This window comes from Tupaia chinensis, unplaced genomic scaffold, assembly GCF_000334495.1.
Source record: "Tupaia chinensis unplaced genomic scaffold, TupChi_1.0 Scaffold000147_1, whole genome shotgun sequence".
In the NCBI taxonomy this organism is placed as follows: Eukaryota; Metazoa; Chordata; class Mammalia; order Scandentia; family Tupaiidae; genus Tupaia; species Tupaia belangeri.
Genome location: NW_006159617.1, coordinates 8,210,469 through 8,232,027, shown reverse-complemented (window position 1 = coordinate 8,232,027; position 21,559 = coordinate 8,210,469). Strand labels below are relative to the sequence as shown.

General features: G+C 40.8%; 1 protein-coding gene and 1 pseudogene across 1 annotated transcript in view; one reads left to right on the top strand and one right to left on the bottom strand.

Moving 5' to 3' along the window:
• LOC114007291 (protein prune homolog 2) overlaps positions 1-21,559 on the bottom strand; it is a 136,164-nt gene that overhangs the window by 51,116 nt on the left and 63,489 nt on the right. Inside the window, exons 3-4 of the mRNA XM_027770686.1 lie at positions 19,735-19,937; positions 17,834-17,997 (exon numbers count right to left, since the gene is read on the bottom strand). Coding sequence (XP_027626487.1) covers positions 17,834-17,997; positions 19,735-19,937 — 367 coding nt within the window. The remainder of the gene's footprint in view (positions 1-17,833; positions 17,998-19,734; positions 19,938-21,559) is intronic.
• On the top strand, positions 1,373-2,255 carry LOC102471213 (AKT-interacting protein pseudogene; annotated as a pseudogene).

Genomic DNA, 21,559 nt, shown 5'->3' with positions numbered 1-21,559 from the left:
ATGTGTGCCCAAAATCCTGAGGGGAGAATGGAGAAGGGATTGCAGCATGACCAGCTCCTCAGGGGTGATTTCTCACCCTCTCACTCTGACTCTGTCTCTCTCCAGAAAGAACATGTGCTGTATGACAAAGATCTTAAAAAAAAAAAAAATCAGAATTTACAAGTGAGTTTGGAGTGGTAAATTTGAAGTAGGTAAATTTAGAAAGTTGCTGTATATAAGGTCAATAATACAAAATTGCAGGGCCTGCAGGTGGTATGCTGGTTAGGACACTGTACTCCCACATGGCTGACCGTGGTTCAAGTCCTGGACTTGGAGGCTTGCTTTCTCACTTTTTCTCTTTCTCTTGCTCTGTCCCTCTATGGTCAAATTTAAATGAGTAAACAAATAAATAAAATTAAATTAAATAATTCTTAATTTTAAAAGTTAAAAATTGCCTATATTTCTATAAATAATCACAAATAATTAAACATAAAACTTTGAACACTTTAAAAACTACAATAGTGATGGGAACCAGCAGTTAGCATAATGGCTATGTCGCTGGACTCCCACGTAGTCAACTGCGGTTCGCATCCCGGACCCGGTGGCTTAAAACTCATGCCAGGTGCATGTGCATGTGTGCCCAAGATTCTGAGAGGAAAATGGATAAGGGATTGCGCCGTGACCATCCCCCCTGGGGGGTGATTTCTCACTTTCTGTCTCTATGTCTCTCTCTGTCTGGTGAGCGTACGCGCCCTACAGTGAAAATCTCTCAAAAAAAAAAATTACAATAGTGATGCAGGAAGTTGGGGTGTGTGGGTCCAGCACCCAGTGCAGGAGTAGCAGTAAACCAAAGTTTTGTCTCAAGCTCACAAAGAATTAGAGACATGGACACAGAGAAGAGATAGTAAAGCAGAGAGTTTATTAAGAGAGGGATGGAAAAACAGAACTCCCAGGCAGGTCCCAGAAAATGGGCAGTCCAGGAGAAACTGAGGTGAGGGAGGCACCTACTACACAGGCCCCCGCCGGGCCTGAGGGCTGTGGCAGAGCAGGACCAGGCCAGCCTGAGATAGCAAGATGGGCCTGGCCAGCTCTGCCTATCCTGGACCCGCCCTCCCCACCTGGGTCCCAGGTCCTGGGTCCCTGGCCCTGAACTCTAGTTGAGGCAGGAGCATCACTGAGCTTGGGAAGCTTTCATCTACCCCCTACCCCTTCACCCTCCTATTGCTGCAACCAGAGGGGTCTAAGGCCCTGTGCCAGCCTGGAGCTTACTGCGAGCCCGGGACATGGCTCCTGCCTTGCATCACCTTAAGACTGGCAAAGCGAATGCTGAATGCTGAGGACGGAAGAGTTTGATGACACCGACCACTGAAGTTCTTTGTTTGGAGTACATATTATGAACCCTTTCTGGAGCGTGTCTACAAGTTCTGTACGCAAACGATCTGATAGTGAAAAGATGTTAACAATAGGGGACATGAAAACCAGTCTTCCACAACCTGCACCAAAGAAACAGCTGCCTTCTATTCCCAAAAATGCTTTGTCCATAACTAAACCCACATCTCCTGCCCCAGCAGCACAGTCAAAATATGGCACACACACTTTTTACGGACCTTTCTACTTGGAATACTCTCTTCTTGCAGAATTTACCTTGGTTGTGAAGTAGAAGTTACCAAGTGTCTATGTGCAACCGTCTTACTGTTCTGCATGAATGTGGCTTGGAGTAATACTACACAGCATGGGCTTTATCAAGATGGCATATTTAAGTTTACAGTTTATATCCCTGATAACTATCCAGATGGTGACTGTCCATGCTTGGTGTTTGATATTCCCTTCCCGTCTTTCACCCGTAAGTTGATCCCACTTCAGACGAACTGGATATGAAGAGAGCATTTGCAAAATGGAGGTGGAACCATAATCATATTTGGCAAGTATTAATGTATGCAAGAAGAGTTTTCTACAAGATTGATACAGCAAGCCCCCTAAACCCAGAAGCTGCAGTACTGTATGAAAAAGATGTTCAGATTTTTAAAAGTAAAGTGGTCGACAGTGTTAAGGTATGCACCGCTCTTTTATTTGACCAATCTAAAATAGAAGACCCGTATGCAATTAGCTTTTCTCCATGGAATCCCTCTGTACATGATGAAGCCAGAGAGAAGGTGCTAACTCCGAAAACGCCTGAAGAACAGCACAATAAACGTGTTCATGTTGCTGGCTTGTCATGGGTAAAGCCTGGCTCAGTACAACCTTTCAGTAAAGAAGAGGAAACAGTAGCAACTTAAGAGACGGCAAATCTGGTGCACAGTGCACTTTCCTGCTGGACTCTGGCCTAGTAGAAGCTGACCAATGGCAAAGGACTGCCTGAAGAGTAAAACTGTGTGAACAATGACTGATTATCAGTGTTTTCTATGCTTGCGTAGGTTCTAAAAGCAGGTTTTGGAAACCTCTCTTTAAGTAATGCATTACTTCTGTCAGAAGTGTCCAGGGTGGTTATCTAGTTCAGTACTCCAAATTACTGGGGACTCTGAGGCTTAGGTATTTTTCTAAATATAATGCTAAAGGTAAGTTGCATTCATTTAAACTAATAGAGCAGACAGAATTCACTATTTAATAGTTCTTAAATCAGTGGTTTCAGTTGAATATAAGTTAGGATATAGAAGAGAGGGTTACAGAAGGAAAGTTCCAGAGCTCAGCACTTTTAAGTGAAAGATCACTTGAAGAGCAGTCTTCAGTCTATTGTCTTACTGATTTACAAACTGCTATCACTGAGAAACTTAGCTAGTTGAGTGAGAGGAAAACAGAATGCTTGTTCATAGATTTGTTTGTTTGTTTTAAAGCAAATTACTTAACTGTATTTTTAGCAGGAGGGAGAAAAAGTGTTAAAATGGTTTCTAATGAAGCTACATATTTAAATGATGAATGGCTAATATGTTTAGTAGAGACAAAATAAACCAATAAATGATTGCTCTTTGTCATTAAAAAAAAGAAAAGAAAAACTGAGACGAGGGGGTTTCATCTGGGTCAGAGGGGTTTTGTTTGCGCTTCTTGTTTTTATTTACGTTTTCACATTTTCTGAGAAGCTGACCTTGTATGAGAGGAGAGAAGCAGCTTGCAGAAGGACTGGCTATATTAAGGAGAAATGCAGAGTGAGTTGCCTGCAGGGAGTGCTGTTAGAGGATGGGGGAGTTGAGCCGCTGTGGTGTGAAATTCTAGGTTCTTTGGGTCCAGATCTCTAAGATTAGAGACCTGCTCTGAGTCACAGAATCAAAAACCACAAATACTTATAAAAGAGTTTTAATAGAAAAGTAAAGATTTTTAATAGGATTATATATCTTCACCGCTGAAAGGTATGTAGGTATACAGTTGCCAGAGAAGGACAATCAAATGCCACTGGGCAGGGGTTTAGGTGTTTCTTTCATTTGGGGATTTGGTAATGAATACTTGGGGTGGGGGGGGAGTTCTGTGATAGTATCTGGCTTCTTTGTTTAGTTTCCAGGGCTTTTTCCTGTGCTTGAGTATCTCTCCCAGGTGAGGAATTCATCACATCACACATGCCCAGTGTGGCATTTGAAAGGACCTGGATGAACTCCCCAATTAGTTTATAGCCCCAGTGGGAATCAGGATGTTGACTTAGTGTCCCATCCAGTGGTGAATTTGTGTGTGTGTATCTGGGAGGGCAGGAAGGAAGATAAAAACCTTCCCAGTGCCAAGAGCTGGGTAGGAGGAAAGGAAGTGGGAGGGAAAGTGTGAGGAAGGAGTTCTCATGGAGAATGGTTGCATTCCCTGGTAGGCTGTGATTGATCAAGCAAGCCCTAAGCAGCTCTGGTTGTCAGCAGCTCTCTGCGTGAGCAAGCAGTGAGAGCTAATTGTTGATTTCTAGTGAGAGCAGAAATGGTTGTTGTTAAAAGCTTGACCAGAGTGACTCTATCTTATAAGCTGGCTCTACCTTAATACATATGTGTCCATTTTCCATCATAGTGACTTCCTTGGGAGGGTCCCTGTCCTATTTACCTATTCACTGGGTCTGAATCCTGTCTCCATAGCATCAGAGTACAGAATACTTAGGAATAAATTTCACAAAAATGTGCCTGGCTTACACTCAAACCAATAATTCAATTTCTTTGATTTTGAGGTCTATTTTAAAAATACATGAAATAGAACCAGTAGATGCCATAATGTTTACATCACTGGGACTCTTACGTGGCCAGCCACAGTTTGAGCCTTGGACCTGCAGGGCACGCACACTGGGCACATGTGCGTGCATGCCCAAAATGCTGAGAGGAGAATGGAGGAGAAAGAACCACAGCGTGGCTATCCCTCCTGGGGGGTGATTTCTTGTTTCTGTCTCTCTGTCTGGCACCCTTTAGCAAAAAAATTTCTCTTAAAAAAAAAATATATATATATACACACACATACACATTAAATAGGCAGTATTCAGAAATTCATCTAACAGATACTACACTAAACAGAGTCTCAAAGAATAATTCAGTGAAAAGAGATTTCTGATTGACTTATTTAGTTTGACGTGACAAGTTACTATGGAGATGATTCACTGACATAGTATGAAAAGCTAACTTAAAAAGATGCTCACCAGGCTCTGAGTTGTTTTCATTGCATAAGAAAGCCTGTGGCCCAACTTCATTCCGGAGACTTGTCTATTGCAAATTTTTCTATTTCATCTTGGAAACTAATTTGTACTGTACTTTGTTAAATATTGGTACCAGGACATACAGCAGCCAAAGACACTTCTCAGCAAACTCAAACTGGATGTAGTGAGCACTGACTTAATTCCTAGCATATTCTGCAGAACGAAAGAAACCCTTACATCCATTAAGCCTGTACCCCATAGTGTCCCAACTATGCCTAAGCAGGAAAGGGAGGCGGGGAGGGCCAGTGACTAATAAGTTACACAGAAAGAGGTTATAACAGAGTAACAAACATTTATCCCATTAAAAAAAAAATGTCCATAATATTCTTTGTTTAAAAGAATGGAGAAGTGAAGGACCTCTTGCCAAAAGCGATTGCAGTACATTAATATTAAACATGACCTAATGAAGTCAGAAGTTGTTTGGGGAAAACACTCAGCACAGTAAACGCGTATGCTGCATGATAAAATTCCTAGCAGGAAAAAAAAGAATTTAAACCTCTTTGCTTCTTCCACCCAGATTGTTTTCATACTAAAACAAAAAATTAAAGAATGAATAATAGCGAGAGGGAGGGAGGAAAGAAAAAAAGGAAAGGAAAAAAAAGATAGAAATACAATTTAGCTCACATTTTTTTACAAAAGTTATAAAGAAACATTTTATATAAGTGCTTGGTATTTTTATATGTTTAAAATGCCTGATCAAAATTTTTAAAAAAATGCATATTTGATGACTGCAGTAAGCTATATAGCCCCAGCTAGGTACTACTTTATAGTATGTTCATTCTACTCACTGAGGTTTTTATGCCTAAAGTCAGACTTGGGTTCATGTATAGGTATATATCAGCTGCGCTTGCTACTGGAAATATTTAGACTAATTAAGTTCATTAGCAAATCAATTAAATGGGGGGAAAGGTAAAGAAAGCAGTCATGGATACCAGAGATAATGTGGGAGGAGTGTGGGACATGGCAGAGGATGAGGGATAGGGAATCAAGAATGGCAAAAAATAAATAAATAAAAACAGAGTATACAAGACATAAATAAATAAATTTTTAAAAATAATAATAAATAAATAAATAAATAAAATGCCTGAATGTAAGAGTCAGGTTTATCTTTGTGGAGCAGAAGAAATAATTAACACTCCGAGGGTGAGAAATCATTTTGGTTTTCTATCAGGCAGAAACAATTTCTTCCCTTAATCCTTCTTCCCCCACTCTCTCACCCCCATCTTCTTCTGAAGCAAAACAGCCATCCCACTTCCTAAACCAAACAAGCAATATAATTCCCTTTGGACTTTGTAACCATTTCAGGAGAGAGATGATTCACTCTTCGGGCAAGAGAGAGAGAAAAAAAAATTCTTGGCTCTTTTCCTTTTCTATTTGACCTCCTTAAAAGGATTGTTTTGAAGCTGCTAATCCAGGCTACTAAAATAGCAAGCAACTATTCTTTATGAAAGGTCAAACGGGACTACCAATAGAAAGGAGTTTGCTTTTAAAAAACCTGGGCCATAGTTTTCTACTTATTCCTAAACTGGGAACAGTTTCTGTTCCCTGTTTCCTTCTTCATCTTGTGGCTTCTGTCAAGGTCTTATACAAACAACGGTGAAAGGCAATAATTGGGTAAAGAACAGTCTCGATCAAAGCCTGCCTGGTAATCGGTGACTGGAATCTCACTGCCAGCTGGTTCTGGGACACACATACACTCGTGCACACACACACACACACACAAACACACATGCGTGCACACACACAAACCGCCAATGTGATGATTCAGCAATTTAATGGATCTTAAATGTGGCAACAGTTCTGTAGTACACATCTCTGGAGAAATAAAAGGGTTGATTATAACAGGTCGAGGAGCCTGGTGAGTCTATAACTGTTATTGGTACAAACCTAGAGCATAAACGAGCATCAATTTTAGGGCACCGTGACTGCATGACGGGACTTTTTAAGTATGTTCAGATTGCAACGTTTTGAAAATTATAACAAAAAGCCAAATAGTGGTGCACAACACAATGCAACACTCTGGAAGGCAATCCTACAGATCTTGGTGCAATCCAGAAACGTCCCCGAGTACCCTGGGCTCACATGTGCTCATGACCTGGGGCTGGCTGAGCTGGTGGGGGTGGGGGGGACTGCAGCACTGGACGCTGCCGGGGTGCTTGCTCTCGCTCATGGACATAATGAAGAAACTTGGGAAAAGAGAAAACAGTAACATAAATACCTTAGAGCCAGAGAGGAAGAGGTAAGAGGGTTAAAGGAATACTATAAGGTAAAAAGGGAGAAGAGAAAGAAAAGCACCATAAGCAGAAAAAGATGGAGAGGGAGAAGAAGCTAAAAGATAGATACATTTCCAAAAAATCAGGGTCAGTCAGTATCTTATCTGAATGAGCACTTTTTCTCCTTTTACAAATAATTTCTTCCACAAATAATTTAATTAATTGCAAATTATTTCACTTTTGTTAAACCCTCACAAAACCTGAACAGACTTTGGCCACAGCTGAACCACCTGTTGACTCTTGTTCATCACGGTCCTGCCAGAGCTCAAGAGACACAGAAACAGGGGAGATTACTTAAGAAACACAAGCAGGCTGGGAACCAGCAGTTAGTGTAATGGCTATGTCACTGGATTCCCACGTAGTTGACTGCGGTTCGAGTCCCAGACCTGGTGGCTTAAAACACACTGGGTGCGTGTGTGTACGTGCCCAAGATCCCAGGGGGAGAATGGAGGAGAAGGGATTGCAGCATAGCCATCTCCCCTGGGGGGTGATTTCTTGCTTTCTGTCTGGCGAGTGCATGCGCCCTATAGCAAAAACCTCTCCAAAAATAAATAAATAAATAAATAAACAAAAAAAACCACAAGCAGGCTATGTCTAGGCTGGCAGCAGGATGTCCACCTCTAACTGGTCTATAAATTATCTTTTCAAAACATCCACAAGATGTAAATTCTATTCTGATATCTGAATAAAATAGTATCCCCTATTACAAACACTTTGATCAGAGCTATGGTCATACATAAAAGACTAAAAAGAGTCAAGAAAAATTGATTTTTTTTTTTGCTAAGGGCATGTGTGCTTTACTGGAAAGACAGAAAATGAGAAATCACCCCCTAGGGGGATGACCATGTTGCTATCCCTTCTTCTCCGTTCTCCTCTCAGGATCTTGGGCACGCATGCACACATGCCTGGCATGAGTTTTAAGCTGCCAGGTATGGGACTCAATCCACAGTTGACTGCATGGGAGTCCAGCGATGTAACCATTATGCCATTATGCTGGTCCCAAGAAAAATTAAATTTAAATATGTATTTCCTGCACATCTTTAGAGGAAAATGTTAGCAAACAGAGAAGAAAAACTTAGAGGTTCTGGATGGTGGTGCAGCAGTAAAATGCCGTGCTCTACAAGGCTAACCCCATGGGAAGGTTCTGAGTTTGTGTCTGGAGGCCTCCCTGAGTATGCTGGGCACGTGAGAGCCAATGAGTGATCTGGGCTGAATGAGGCTAGGGGTAGATGGAGGCATCAAGACCCTGTTGAGAGTGTTTTCCTTCTCTCTTTCTCAAAAAATAAATAAATAATATTTTAAGAAAGAAAATTGGATCAAAAATAAGACTTAATAGTGAAGCTGATTAAAGAATGAAGTTACTAAAGGAATCCCCCATACACTGAGAAGCAGAAGGTACCTGACAAGCTACACAGTTTCTGTATAAACGCCAATCACCTGTGTGAAAGGGCCAGCATCACCATAGATGTGACATCATGTCTTTTCAAGAAGGCGGATGCAAGGGGGAAATACTTCAGATTTATTTGTGTCTTTGTAAAATGAGGAACATGCACTTGTTTCAGGAGCAATACAAATATTCATATTTTGTCATCATTGACTCTGGGAAGCTCATATCCAAAGCTTCAAACTGAATGCAATTTTTACTCCTCCACATACATAATTATATCCAATCCTATTCCTTTCTCTGCTTGTTTTTGTTTTTCCTGATTCCAATCTCTTTTTTTTCCTTTTCTTTTTTGTACAGTATGTGGATTTGTAAGCCACCTCGAATATTCTATGGTAGAAGGAAGTGTAAAAATAATAAAGTAAATAGAGGGTAAGTAAAAAGATAGATGGAAGATAAGTATTAGGCTGTCAGGAAAGTCATGATGTTTTTTTTTTATGTTTTTCTATGCAAAAATGTGTCATGACTTTCCTGATGACCCAATAGATTACTGACCTATAAGAATAGATACCATAGGGAACCGGCAGGTGGCATGGTGGTTAAAGGCGCTGGACTCCCACATGGCCAACCATGGTTTGAGTCCCAGACCTGATGGCTTGCTTTCTCTCTCTCTCTCTCTCTCTCTCTGGCCAAATTAAAATAAATAAATAAAGTTAAGTAAAATAATTCTTTTTTTTAAAAAAAAGAGAAAATAGATACCATATGTTACATAAATGTAGAAGTCTAAAAAATGAGAGGATATACTATATACTCTATGATTCCCTTCATATAGTAAAAAACAGGCAAGCCTATCTGTAGTATTGTGAAGTACCAAAAAGAATGATAAAATTATAAGAAAAAAACAAGCAAGAATGCACCATAAAATTAGAATACTGGTTCCCTCTAATTTGGGACAGAATGAGTATGATGAGATGGAGAAAAATGGAGTCTTCTATGCCTGTGATAATTCACTGAACCATCTATACATTCGGCCCTTCTATCCACAAATATGTGTTCCGAGACCCCCAGCAGACCCCCAAAACCACAAACAGCACCCAACTCTTCTCACACATACTCTGGCTTTTCAGTCTGAAGTGAGCAGCTACTAAGTGACTAAAGATACGAGGGACAAAGTGATGAGATAGAAGATAGGCTTGGGGATTATAATTAGTGCAAAGGCCAAGATGAAGTCACAGCCCCTAAGTTTTACAGAGAGCCGACTGCATCAGAACTCAAAATAACTAGAGCTGAAGCCAATGGTTCCCATATTATTGTTACATTCCAAAGAATACAGATATTTATGGTCAGTTAGCTGTACGGCAAACTTTAGCAAATAGATTGCTTCCGTTATCAATTAAGAAAGGGTAGATTGCCTCAGTCATCAGTTAAGAAAGGGAACAAAGAGGGATCAGCACATAGAGTAATGGTTACATCACTGAACTCTCATGCAGTTGATTTCAGTATGAGTCCCGGACCTGGTGGCTTAAAACTCTGGCTGGACATGTGTGCTTGTGTGTCCAAATTCCCAAGAGGAGAATGGAGAAGGGATTGTGGTGTGGCCATCCTCCCTGGAGGGTGATTTCTCACTTTCTCTCTCTCTCTCTCTCACTATTTCTCTGGCGAGCACACATACCCTATAGCAAAAGTCTCTCTGGTCACCTGATAATTTGGTAATTTATAAGATGGCAATAGATTCTAAGAAGGAAATAGGGCAACAGTCATGCAGCTATTATAGTAGTCATGGACAGACAGAATGGGCATTTGGACTGGGTCACTAGCGGTGAATGTGAAAAGCAAGGATGGCTAAGGTTGTTCTAGATGCAGAGCTCATGGGACTTGGTGATGAGTCTATGGGGAGGGGAAGGTAAAGGAAAGACTCAAGTACAACTCCTAGATTCTGGTTTGAGTGATTGGGTGGCTGGCAGATCTTTTTACTGAAGGGGTAACTGGAATAAAAGCAAGTATTGAGGTACAGAGAACTCATGGGCTCTACTGCACCCATGTTAAGGTAGTGGTACAAATTAGTCATATATGTGAAGATGTCACATGGGCATTAGATAGGACTCTAGAATTTTAAATAGAGGTCATAATTAGAGATATAGGGAGTCGAGGGTATAAAGCCTTGGAACTAAATGAGGTCACTTAAAGGTAGTGTATAGTTAGAAAAGTCCTAGGACACTCCATGCTTAGAAGTTGAGCAGAGGAGAAACAGCTTGCAAGCAAGACTGACAAACAGGCCCAATCTTTCACTTATGAAGAAACATATTAAAAATTATAATTGTGGAGTCAGCCCATGACCTGGTGGTTAGGTGAGCTAGATCTTACAAGGCTGACTGTGCAGTTCAAGTCCTGGATCCAGCAGCTTGTGTTGAGAAACACATTGGGCACATGTACATGCCTGTCCAAAATCCCCAAAAAAAGGAGAGATGGAGGAGGAAAGGATTTCAGTGTGACAATGCACGCTCTCTCTCTCTCTCGCTCTCTTTCTCTCTCTGGGTCTCTCTCCAGCAAGGACATGTGCCCTCTGGCAAATTTTAAAAAGGGGGAGATGGTGGAGAAAATTACAATTTTATTTTTTTATCACTCTGGGCTAAGAAGCATAGTTGGAGTCTTCTCCAAGAGCTGAGGGAACCAGTACCTTGGCTCCACCTGAAATCCTCTTATAGCACACCGGGCTCAGCACAGTGTGTTGTTCTAGGATATGGCCTCAAGAAGGAAAAGCAAAGAACAATCAAATGGATGTTGTACTTAGTTCAGGGTAAATTCAGACTTTTTGGTATGAATTTTTTAATAATATATTCTCCATCGAGGTCTAATTATGATGCTTTAAGAGGCTCTCCTAAGTCTTAGCCATAAATATCTAGTCTCATGACATCTGGAAAGAGACATTTTCTAAAATTCCTTATGGCAAATGTGTGCATAAAACATTCATATACTTTCAAGAACTCAAAGAACACACAAATATCTGTTATAGAAATGTGTGTCAAATTAATGATTATTTAGAGCAATCCAAAATCCAAAGTAACATCGTAATTGCTTATAAAGAGAACCCTTTAGAATTATTCATGTTAGGAAAAATAAAGAATGTTAAAGTTATTTAGAAGAGCATAGAAAACAAATTCTTTTAGGTTTGATGTTAATAGAAGATTGGAAAACTGTGAGATCTCAGTGCAAGTTCAATGAATACAGTAAAATTCAACTTGATTCCTTTCTTACATTTACCAAAGATTCAAGATCTTTTTAAAATTGGCATATTGCTCAAAACCACTTTTTACATATAAACATTTGAGTTATCTCTTTAAAGGTAAACTCCTTAGATCAACATCCTTTAGTTTCCTTCTGACAGTTTAAAGGTAAACTCCTTAGATCAACATCCTTCCGTTTCCTTCTGACAAAACTGTTTAGTGATGTTCCATCTCCCTCCACATACATATTCGTACATCCACACATGCGTACGCATTAGCCAAAGGTCTCCAGAGCCCTCTTCCCACCATGGGCAGCCACCTACATCTGCCCACAGGTTATAGTGAATCTGGCTTACTCATGACACTGCCTGTTATTAGCAGCCTTCATAGGTAGAGGACCTTTATCTTTTCACACTCCAATTTCCAAGTGATAAGGAAGTGATTTCCACATTCTGTCAGCTTCCCAATGTCACTTCAAAACCTAATCTTGTGAAAAATGTCTGATGTGAGGAAAAGCAAATCCTTTACCATAGCCCTAGTTCTTGGTAGTTTTGCAAACAGAAACCAAGGTTGTATCTTTATACTGATGTATTAAAGTTTTATACTGTTTTACTATGTATAGAAATTCATGACTACATTTTTGCTATAGGGTACCAGAGAGACAGAGAGGTAGAGAGAAATCACCTCCCCCCAGGGGGGATGGTCACGTCACAATCCTTTCTCCTCCATTCTTTTCTTGGGATTTTAGGCACGTAGGCACATGCACCTGGCGTGAGTTTTAAGTCACCGGGTCTGGGCCTCGGACTATAGCCAACTACATGGGAGTCCAGCAACATAATCATTACGCCATCTGCTGGTCTTGACTATATTTCTTACTAAATAATGCATATGTATACTTTGTAACAATTGACCAAATTTATTAGTTTATAAGATGTTTACAGGCCAGGTAGTGGTGCAGCAATAAGACATCATGCTCTGTGAGGCTGAGTTCATGGGAAGGTTCTGGGTTCACGTACAGAGACCTCCCTGAGTACACTGAGCACATGTGTGCACATGATCTGGGCTGGCTGAGGTTGAAGGTAGATGGTATTAGAGGATACCCTATTAGGGGAACCAGCAAATGGCGTAATGGTTATGTCTCTGGACTCCCACATGGCCAACTGTGGTTCAAGTCCCACGCCTGGTGGTTTAAAATTCACACCTGGTATATGCGTGTGCATGCCCAAAATCCCAAGAGAAGAATGGAGGAGAAGGCATTGTGGCATGGCCATTCCCCCCAGGAGTGATTTCTCACTTTCTGCCTCTCTGCCTCTGTCTGGAGAGTATACATGCCTTATAGTAAAAATTTCTCTTAAAAAAACGAGGAAACAAAAAAACCCTGTTAGGGATATATTCTCTTTGTCTCAATCATGGAATAGACCACTAAAAATAAATAATATTTTCTACTGCTTGCCAAATTACACATTTGCACCATCAAACACTTCTCTCTTGCTGAAATTCCCAATTACCCTATTTTTCTTCTATTCTGTCACAGAGATAAATGACTGTGCTTACTTAGTTTAGGTGAGGGCAAAGTTTCCTGCAGGGCATCTTTACAGACACTCATCACCAGAAAAGTATTTAAGCCTGGTTTACTGGAGCCATTGGTTCTAAAATCTTCGCAGCAGCTATGTAACTATTGGGCCTTCCCGCATCCCCCAAATTGTGGTAGAGACAAATCGTGGTAGAGACAGAGGAAGAGAGGAAAAGAGTTTTTAAAAGGGTTGAGTCAATAAACTCTTGACCTTCCCTTTTTAATTCTTTTTATTTTCTCAAATAAATTGATCTTATAAACCTGGGTAAATCTGCTTTTAAAGTTCCCTATTAAATACGACCAAGTGAAGAGCTAATTACAAATCATTTTCGAGCTGTCCTCAGATCTGCTAGTCTCTAGTACATAAGAGTTACTTAACCTAATTTTTACTAACTTGAATATCAGAAAATAACAAAATTTACTTTTTTTGTCAAAAACATGAAAACAATGGAATTTTATTTGGATGAAAAACTTGAGTTTACAATGACTTAGTAAATGAAGAGCAAACACTTCATTTTCCTATCCCACAACCCTTAAGGGGAAGGTTCTGGGTTCACGTACAGAGACCTCCCTGAGTACACTGAGCACATGTGTGCACATGATCTGGGCTGGCTGAGGTTGAAGGTAGATGGTATTAGAGGATACCCTATTAGGGGAACCAGCAAATGGCGTAATGGTTATGTCTCTGGACTCCCACATGGCCAACTGTGGTTCAAGTCCCACGCCTGGTGGTTTAAAATTCACACCTGGTATATGCGTGTGCATGCCCAAAATCCCAAGAGAAGAATGGAGGAGAAGGCACTGTGGCATGGCCATTCCCCCCAGGAGTGATTTCTCACTTTCTGCCTCTCTGCCTCTGTCTGGAGAGTATACATGCCTTATAGTAAAAATTTCTCTTAAAAAAACGAGGAAACAAAAAAACCCTGTTAGGGATATATTCTCTTTGTCTCAATCATGGAATAGACCACTAAAAATAAATAATATTTTCTACTGCTTGCCAAATTACACATTTGCACCATCAAACACTTCTCTCTTGCTGAAATTCCCAATTACCCTATTTTTCTTCTATTCTGTCACAGAGATAAATGACTGTGCTTACTTAGTTTAGGTGAGGGCAAAGTTTCCTGCAGGGTATCTTTACAGACACTCATCACCAGAAAAGTATTTAAGCCTGGTTTACTGGAGCCATTGGTTCTAAAATCTTCGCAGCAGCTATGTAACTATTGGGCCTTCCCGCATCCCCCAAATTGTGGTAGAGACAAATCGTGGTAGAGACAGAGGAAGAGAGGAAAAGAGTTTTTAAAAGGGTTGAGTCAATAAACTCTTGACCTTCCCTTTTTAATTCTTTTTATTTTCTCAAATAAATTGATCTTATAAACCTGGGTAAATCTGCTTTTAAAGTTCCCTATTAAATACGACCAAGTGAAGAGCTAATTACAAATCATTTTCGAGCTGTCCTCAGATCTGCTAGTCTCTAGTACATAAGAGTTACTTAACCTAATTTTTACTAACTTGAATATCAGAAAATAACAAAATTTACTTTTTTTGTCAAAAACATGAAAACAATGGAATTTTATTTGGATGAAAAACTTGAGTTTACAATGACTTAGTAAATGAAGAGCAAACACTTCATTTTCCTATCCCACAACCCTTAAGAAAAAAAAAAAAGCATTAGTAAGTATCTGTGGAAAGATGAAGGATAATAAACCACCTCTAATGTTCACACTCTCTGCATTTGACTCACTCTAAAAGGGGATGGCACCTGAGATAAGTGAACTGATAAGATACGGGTGCTGGGGGCTAGCAGGTGGTATAGTGGTTAAGGCACTGGACTCTCCCACATGGCTAACCACGGCCTAAGTCCTGGACCCAGCAGCTTGAAAATCATGTCGGGCACATATGTGTCCATGCCCAGAATCTCAGGAGAAGAATAGAGAAGAGACTGTGGCATGGGCATCCCCTCGGGAGGCGGGGGGATGATTCCTCAATTTCTCTTCCACTGTCTCTCTCTGTCTCTCTCCAGTGAGTGCACATGCCCTATGTCAAAAACCTTAAAATAAAAAAAAAAAAGGAAGAAAGACATGGGCACTGCATCTTACCCTAATTATTCAAAGAAGCTCAAGATAAATACTCATTGTTTTGTTCATCATGGACAGCAAACTACATATATATATATAGATAGATATAGATATAGATATAGATATACTGTACTGAAGGAATACCTTGTAGAAGCACTTAATTAAGTTATACTGCAAATAATAACTATAAAATGGCTTGGACAGTTCCATTTAACTCTCATTTATAAATGCAACTAAATAATGTTCTGCAATTTATCTTGGGGTGTGCTAAGTGTCACTCTAGATTGAAAAGTATCCCTAGTGCCAATTTCCACCACTTCCGAAAAGACTTAGATATTTGAAAAAGGACTGTCCCTCATACAAAGAACAAATACATTTTTATAACTAGAACTTCAGGATGCTAGAGTTGTACTCATTTAAAAAAAAACACATTCAGTTACCTTTGGTCTTTTTTTTTTTTTGGAGAGGTTTTTTCGCTATAGGGTGCGTGCGCTCACCAGACAGAGACAGAGAGACAGAAAGCGAGAAATCATCCCCCAGGGGGAATGGTCACGCCACAATCCCTTCTCCTCCATTCTCCTCTCGGGATCTTGGGCACTCATGCACACGTGCCCGGCGTGAGTTTTAAGCCACCGGGTCCGGGAAGCGAACCACGGTTGACTACATGGGAGTCCAGCAACATAGCCATTACGCTAACTGCTGGTTCCCGGTTACCTTTGGTCTTTAAAGAAGCCTACACTGCAATATCCCAGACACTGTTATGTGCATCTCACGATGAAGAGTGGCCTTGCAGTGCAGAATGAGGAGAGCACATGTCACTGTGAAGATTAACATGCTATGGTTTTAAGGAATGCAGCATTGAGACTAGCAGGTGGCATGGTGGTTGAGGCACTGGACTCCTACGTGGCTGACTGTGGTTCAAGTCCCAGATTTGGTGGCTCGCTTGTTCACTTTCCTTCTCTCTCTCTCTTTTTCTCATAAGCACACTTGCCCTACAGCAAATTATTGGATCGTCAGAAAGTCAGGATGCACTTTTGCATAGAAAAATATGTCATGGGGACTAGCAGTTGGCATAATGGCTATGTTGCTGGACTCCCACGTAGTTGACCATGGTTCGAGTCATGGTCCCAGTGGCTTGAACACATGCTGGGCACAAGTGCATGAGTACCCAAGATCCTGAGAGGAAAATGGAGAAGTGATTGTGGTGTGGCCATCCCCCCTGGGGGGTGATTTCTCACTTCTCACTTTCTGTCTCTCTGTCTCTCTCTGTCTTTCTGGTGAGCACACGCATCCTATAGCAAAAACATCTCAAAAAATATATATACATATATATATACATGTGTGTCATGACTTTTTTAACAGCCCAGTAAATAATAATAATAAATAAAATTAGATAAATAATTTAAAAATGAAATATCAGCATTGCATCACTGAATTCTGTGCATCAGGATCAAGGCACTGTGGCCAGAAGGGGATGGGTGTAGAGGATAGCCAGTCCGTCCACTTACAGAGTCGGGTGCATGACTACCAGCTGGTCCTGGGGAAGGTCTGCTGCAGCTGCTGCAGGGCTGGTGATAGATTTCCCCTTTACACACTGAAAGTCTACATGCCGGCTTTCTCCTTCTTCCTTCTCCCAGCTCATTTTAATAAAAGGTCTTTGAGCATAGTTGCAAATTACTTCTGGGTGCCCCTAGGCCTTTTCTTTACTTTTTCTCTGGAGTTAGGATAACCTTCTATTCCAGATCTAACCTTAAGACTCTTCCCTTCAAAACTGATTTGACCAGGGACCAGCAGTTAGCGTAATGGCTATGTCGCTGGACTCTCACGTTGTCGACTGAGGTTTGAGTCCTGGACCCGGTGGCTTAAACTCACACTGGGCGCATGTGCGTGTGTGCCCATGATCCTGAGAGGAGAATGGAGGAGAAGGGATTGCAGTGTGGCTATCCCCCTGGGGGGTGATTTCTCTCTTTCTGTCTCTCTGTCTCTCTCTGCCTGTCCGGCGAGCAAAAACCTCTCCAAAAAAAGGGAAAAAAAAAAAAAAACTGATTTGACCACATCTCTGTTTTCAATGTACTCTAAAAATCTATATAATCTTGTGCTACACATAATTCGTGAATATTTTTCTCCCATCGGTGGTGGATATTCTTCCTCCCAGTCAACCACATCATCACCGCTGTACAGCATTACAAGATGGGGAATGAAAAAGGCAACATTGGACCATAAAAGCCCTGCCACGATATCACCAAAACAAAGGGGGTATATTTGCCACCCAGCAGTATTATATAAACCGAGCATGTATAAGTACCAGGAGATAGTTCAACATGGGAACGTGGAGCTGGGTTCAGACGTACGCCGTCTCAGGGCGAGAATCACCTCTGGAAGCTATTAAAATGGCCAAAGGAGCTTTTCCAGCTCCCCGACAGAGGTGCAGCAGTTGCATTTAATATTCTTGCCGAGTGAAACAGCGAAGGCCCTTCGTGCCTATTTTTAAATGCACATTTTTAATATTCAAAATAATGCTACTCTTTAACAAACCCTTTACTCCCTGCCTCTCTGATGAAGCTTCCCGTGGTCTTTAAAGGGATTGTTAACCCAAGAATGGATCGCACTCTTTCTGCATGAGCAGATCGAGACACTCCATTAAGCCTTCCAGTATTTAATAGAAAGAGCCATCTCTCACCTCTGAGGAGATGAGCCAGTTGCTCCGTGATGAGCTCAGGAGCCTCCTGGAGAATCTCTTTCAGCACGAGGGAAGAGGACGATTCTTGGAGTTCAAACCCGTCATCACTCTGCTCGACCGGATTAATGACTTTCACAACTGCTGATTCTAAAGTTTTGTCCTCACTGCAAAGCAAATGGAGGCGAGAAAGAGATATGGCATGTTCTCTTATGTTTTGGAATTCTTTCACCTGTGCCTGTACACCAGTAAGTCCTTTTCAGTAGCCAAAAATTCGAATAAACTTACATGACTCAGGAGAGCAGAACCTAATTCTATGTGTTCTCACTTTTCACCTCAGCTAACTATCCCTCCAAGGTTATGGAAATACTGTCACACATTGGCAGGCCTCTCTCCTGTGGCTGTTAAAAAGTAATAGTAGCTAGTCTTTATTGAGCTTCTGCTACAGGCCAGGTACTATTATAAATACCTTAGATGTATTGTCATACTTTATGCTAAAAAATGACCGTATAAAATGGGCTCCATTAACAACTCCATTTTGCAAATGGAGAAACTGAATTATGAAGAATTTAAACAACGTGTCCAAAGTCACACACGGAGCGACTAGACCAGCTGGTATTTATATTCTAACAATCTGGCTCCAAAGCTTGCACATCCAGTGAAGGTGACGTGGAAAAACACTACTGGGCTTCTTTCCTTCCGTTTATATTTCTTTCGTTATACATGCAGTGGAGTGGGCTTTTATCAAAGACAGGCAGCAAAGTATGAACCAAAGTCGCTTCATTCTTTCTGCCTGTGAAAAACAAATAAGTGGCAATAAAAGAAATGAAGATCACAATTTGTTTTTGGAAACTATTCCATTTCAAAAGCAATTCCAGAGCCAGAGTTCACCGCTTTAGTCTCAAACCCAGTATGAATTTTTCCATCTTAGTTGGTACCAGAACTTTCTCAGATGTCTCACACATTCCAGTTCCCTTCTTTGGTTTTTTACATCATCTTTATCCATGTTGATTTGCACTAGTTAAATTTAGTCAAGCGTTTGATTAACCTGAATACCAACAACTAAAGTTAGTCAAATAACTTACCAATAAGCCCTAGCCAATTGTCAATAACTGATCAATAAATATCATTCAAAAAAAAGTCATTTGTTTCAAAGAGTTTGGGGGATAAAAACAGACCTTCATAGGCAGATTGTTTTCAAAACTTTTTATAATTAAGTGAATTGTACAACTGGTATTGCAAGGTATGCATACCTAAATATGCTGCAGAAAAAGGCTAAATAAAAAATTATTGCCAGCTGTGGTGGCACACGCCTGAAACCTCCGCTACTCGGGAGGCTAAAAAAGGAGCATTACAAATTTAAAGCCAGCTTCGGCAAGCCAGCAAGACTTTATCTCAAAGAAAAATACATTTGTAGGGCTTGACAGTGGCATAGCAGTAAAATAAGACATTCTGTGAAACAGGCCCATGTGGGAGAGCTGGGTTCAGATCCCAGACCCCCCTGAACAGGCTGGCATGGTAGCATGCCCCTATAGTCCTAGCTAACTGGCAGCACGGGAAGAGGATAGCAAGAGTGAGATTCTGTCAACAACACCTCTCTCTTCCTCTCTCTCTCTCTCACACATACTTTTTTTTTAAGTTTGAAATAGTTTAAAATAACATAATTTGGGTCAAGTATAGAAAAACTTGCTACTTAAAAATGTTATATCTGAAATGCAAAAGTAAAAATGGAGGATTGGTATACCCCAGATTGCCGTAAAAGAAGAAAACATTCCCTTTCCTCTGAATGTCCTCTGCCATCAGTACATCCTCCTAAGCCAATGAGATCCTGAGCAAGGTGACACTAGGTCCAGGAGAGCCTCTGTGAAGGGCTCGCAGCTCTGAATCCGCCCATGGAGTCTTACCTCGCTAGCACGCTGCTGCCCACGAGAGTTATAGACAACTTCCCTTCCTCATTGAGCTGGTGCAGATTAATCTCGTCTCGGAATATGTGGAATGATTCAGAGATACTGAGCTCTTCTAAAATAAACCTCGTCTCAGTGAAGTAGTTGAATTCCGTTCTCGGAATGTTCAGGACTGGTAAACAGAGAATCCCCGGTGGGCTGACCTATCAAGACAGAGTTGACTGGATTACTGAAAATAGCAGGAGGAAACACATTTTCTTACCTGGGATGGTAGGTAACTGGGAAAGGAAGGTAAACCTTATGGCCCCACTAAACCACTTGATATTCATAACCAAATTATCCTACACCCAATGAGTAGAACAATTATGCTCTGGTACTTAATCCCTAATATTTTTCAACCTCTGTTGCTCTACTTGAAACTTCTCATGCCTTATTTTAAATATTTTTTGTTTTACTTCAACCTCTCCACAATTTCATGGAAACATCTATATGCATATTTACAAGTAAAAATGTATATGTATGTGTGAAAATATATGTATACACACACACACGCACACGTACAAACACATTTTCTGATCGGAGAAACAAACACGTTTTTATGGAATTGTCAGAAAATTAGAACTAAGGCAAACCAGGTTGCGGCTGGATCGGCACATAAAAAGATAAATATCATATCTGAGGGGGCCCCCTGCCACTCATACCACTCAGCTCCAGCCAGTTGTGTCATGTAAAAAATTTGGCCCCAGTGTAACAGAACTTTCTCAGATTTCTCACACGTTCCATAGTTCACTTTGGCTTTTGGCTAGTTTATATCCATGTCTATTTGTACTAGTTTGTTTGAAAAAAGTTAACACATTTAGTCAAGCATATAATTATCCTGTATGCCAATAATTGATGTCAGTCAAATAACTTACCAATAACCCCTAGACACTTGTCAACAATTGACTGATAAATATCATTCAAAAGATTTTCAATCTTTCAATGATGCAAGAAAAGCTAGAGATCTAGACTTGGAAGTAACATCCATGCTATTTAAGTGGTTCAATTCATTTTTTAAATTCAAATCAGTATGTACACCAGTGAAAATTTATTTATGAACCAGATTTGTCACACAGACTATCAGATGATAATTTCTATTGATTTCTTATATTAAAAAAACATCTGGGAACCAGCAGTTAGTGTAATGGCTATGTCGCTGGACTCCCATGTAGTTGATCGCGGTTCGCGTCCCGGACCTGGTGGCTTAAAACTCATGCTGGGCGCATGTGCATGCGTGCCCAAGATCCCGAGAGGAGAATGGAGGAGAAGGGATTGCAGCGTGACCATCCCCGCTGGGGGATGATTTCTCGCTTTCTATCTCTATATCTCTGTCTATCTGTCTGGCAAGCGCACACGCCCTATAGTGAAAATCTCTCCCCCCAAAAAATCTTAGGGCTGGCAGGTGGCACGGTGGTGAAGGCATGGGACTCCTACATGGCTGACTGCAGTTCAAGTCTGGATCTGGCAGCTGGCTTGCTTTCTCTAGCTTTCCCTCTCTGTCTGTCTGTCTGTCTGTCTGTCTCCTTCTTGTCAAATTAGTAATAATAATAATAACAACAAATACAATGAAATGAAATAATTTTTAAAATAGAAAATCTTAGGGCCAGCTCATGACTTGGTAGTTATGAAAGCTGGATTTCACATAGTCAACTGTAATTTGAGTCCCAAACCTGGCAGTTCGAAAAACACACTGGGGACATGTGCATGCATGCTCAAAAAACCAGAAAGGAGAAGTGGAGAAGTGATTATCGCAGGTGAACCTCCCCTAGAGGTTCCTTCTCACTTC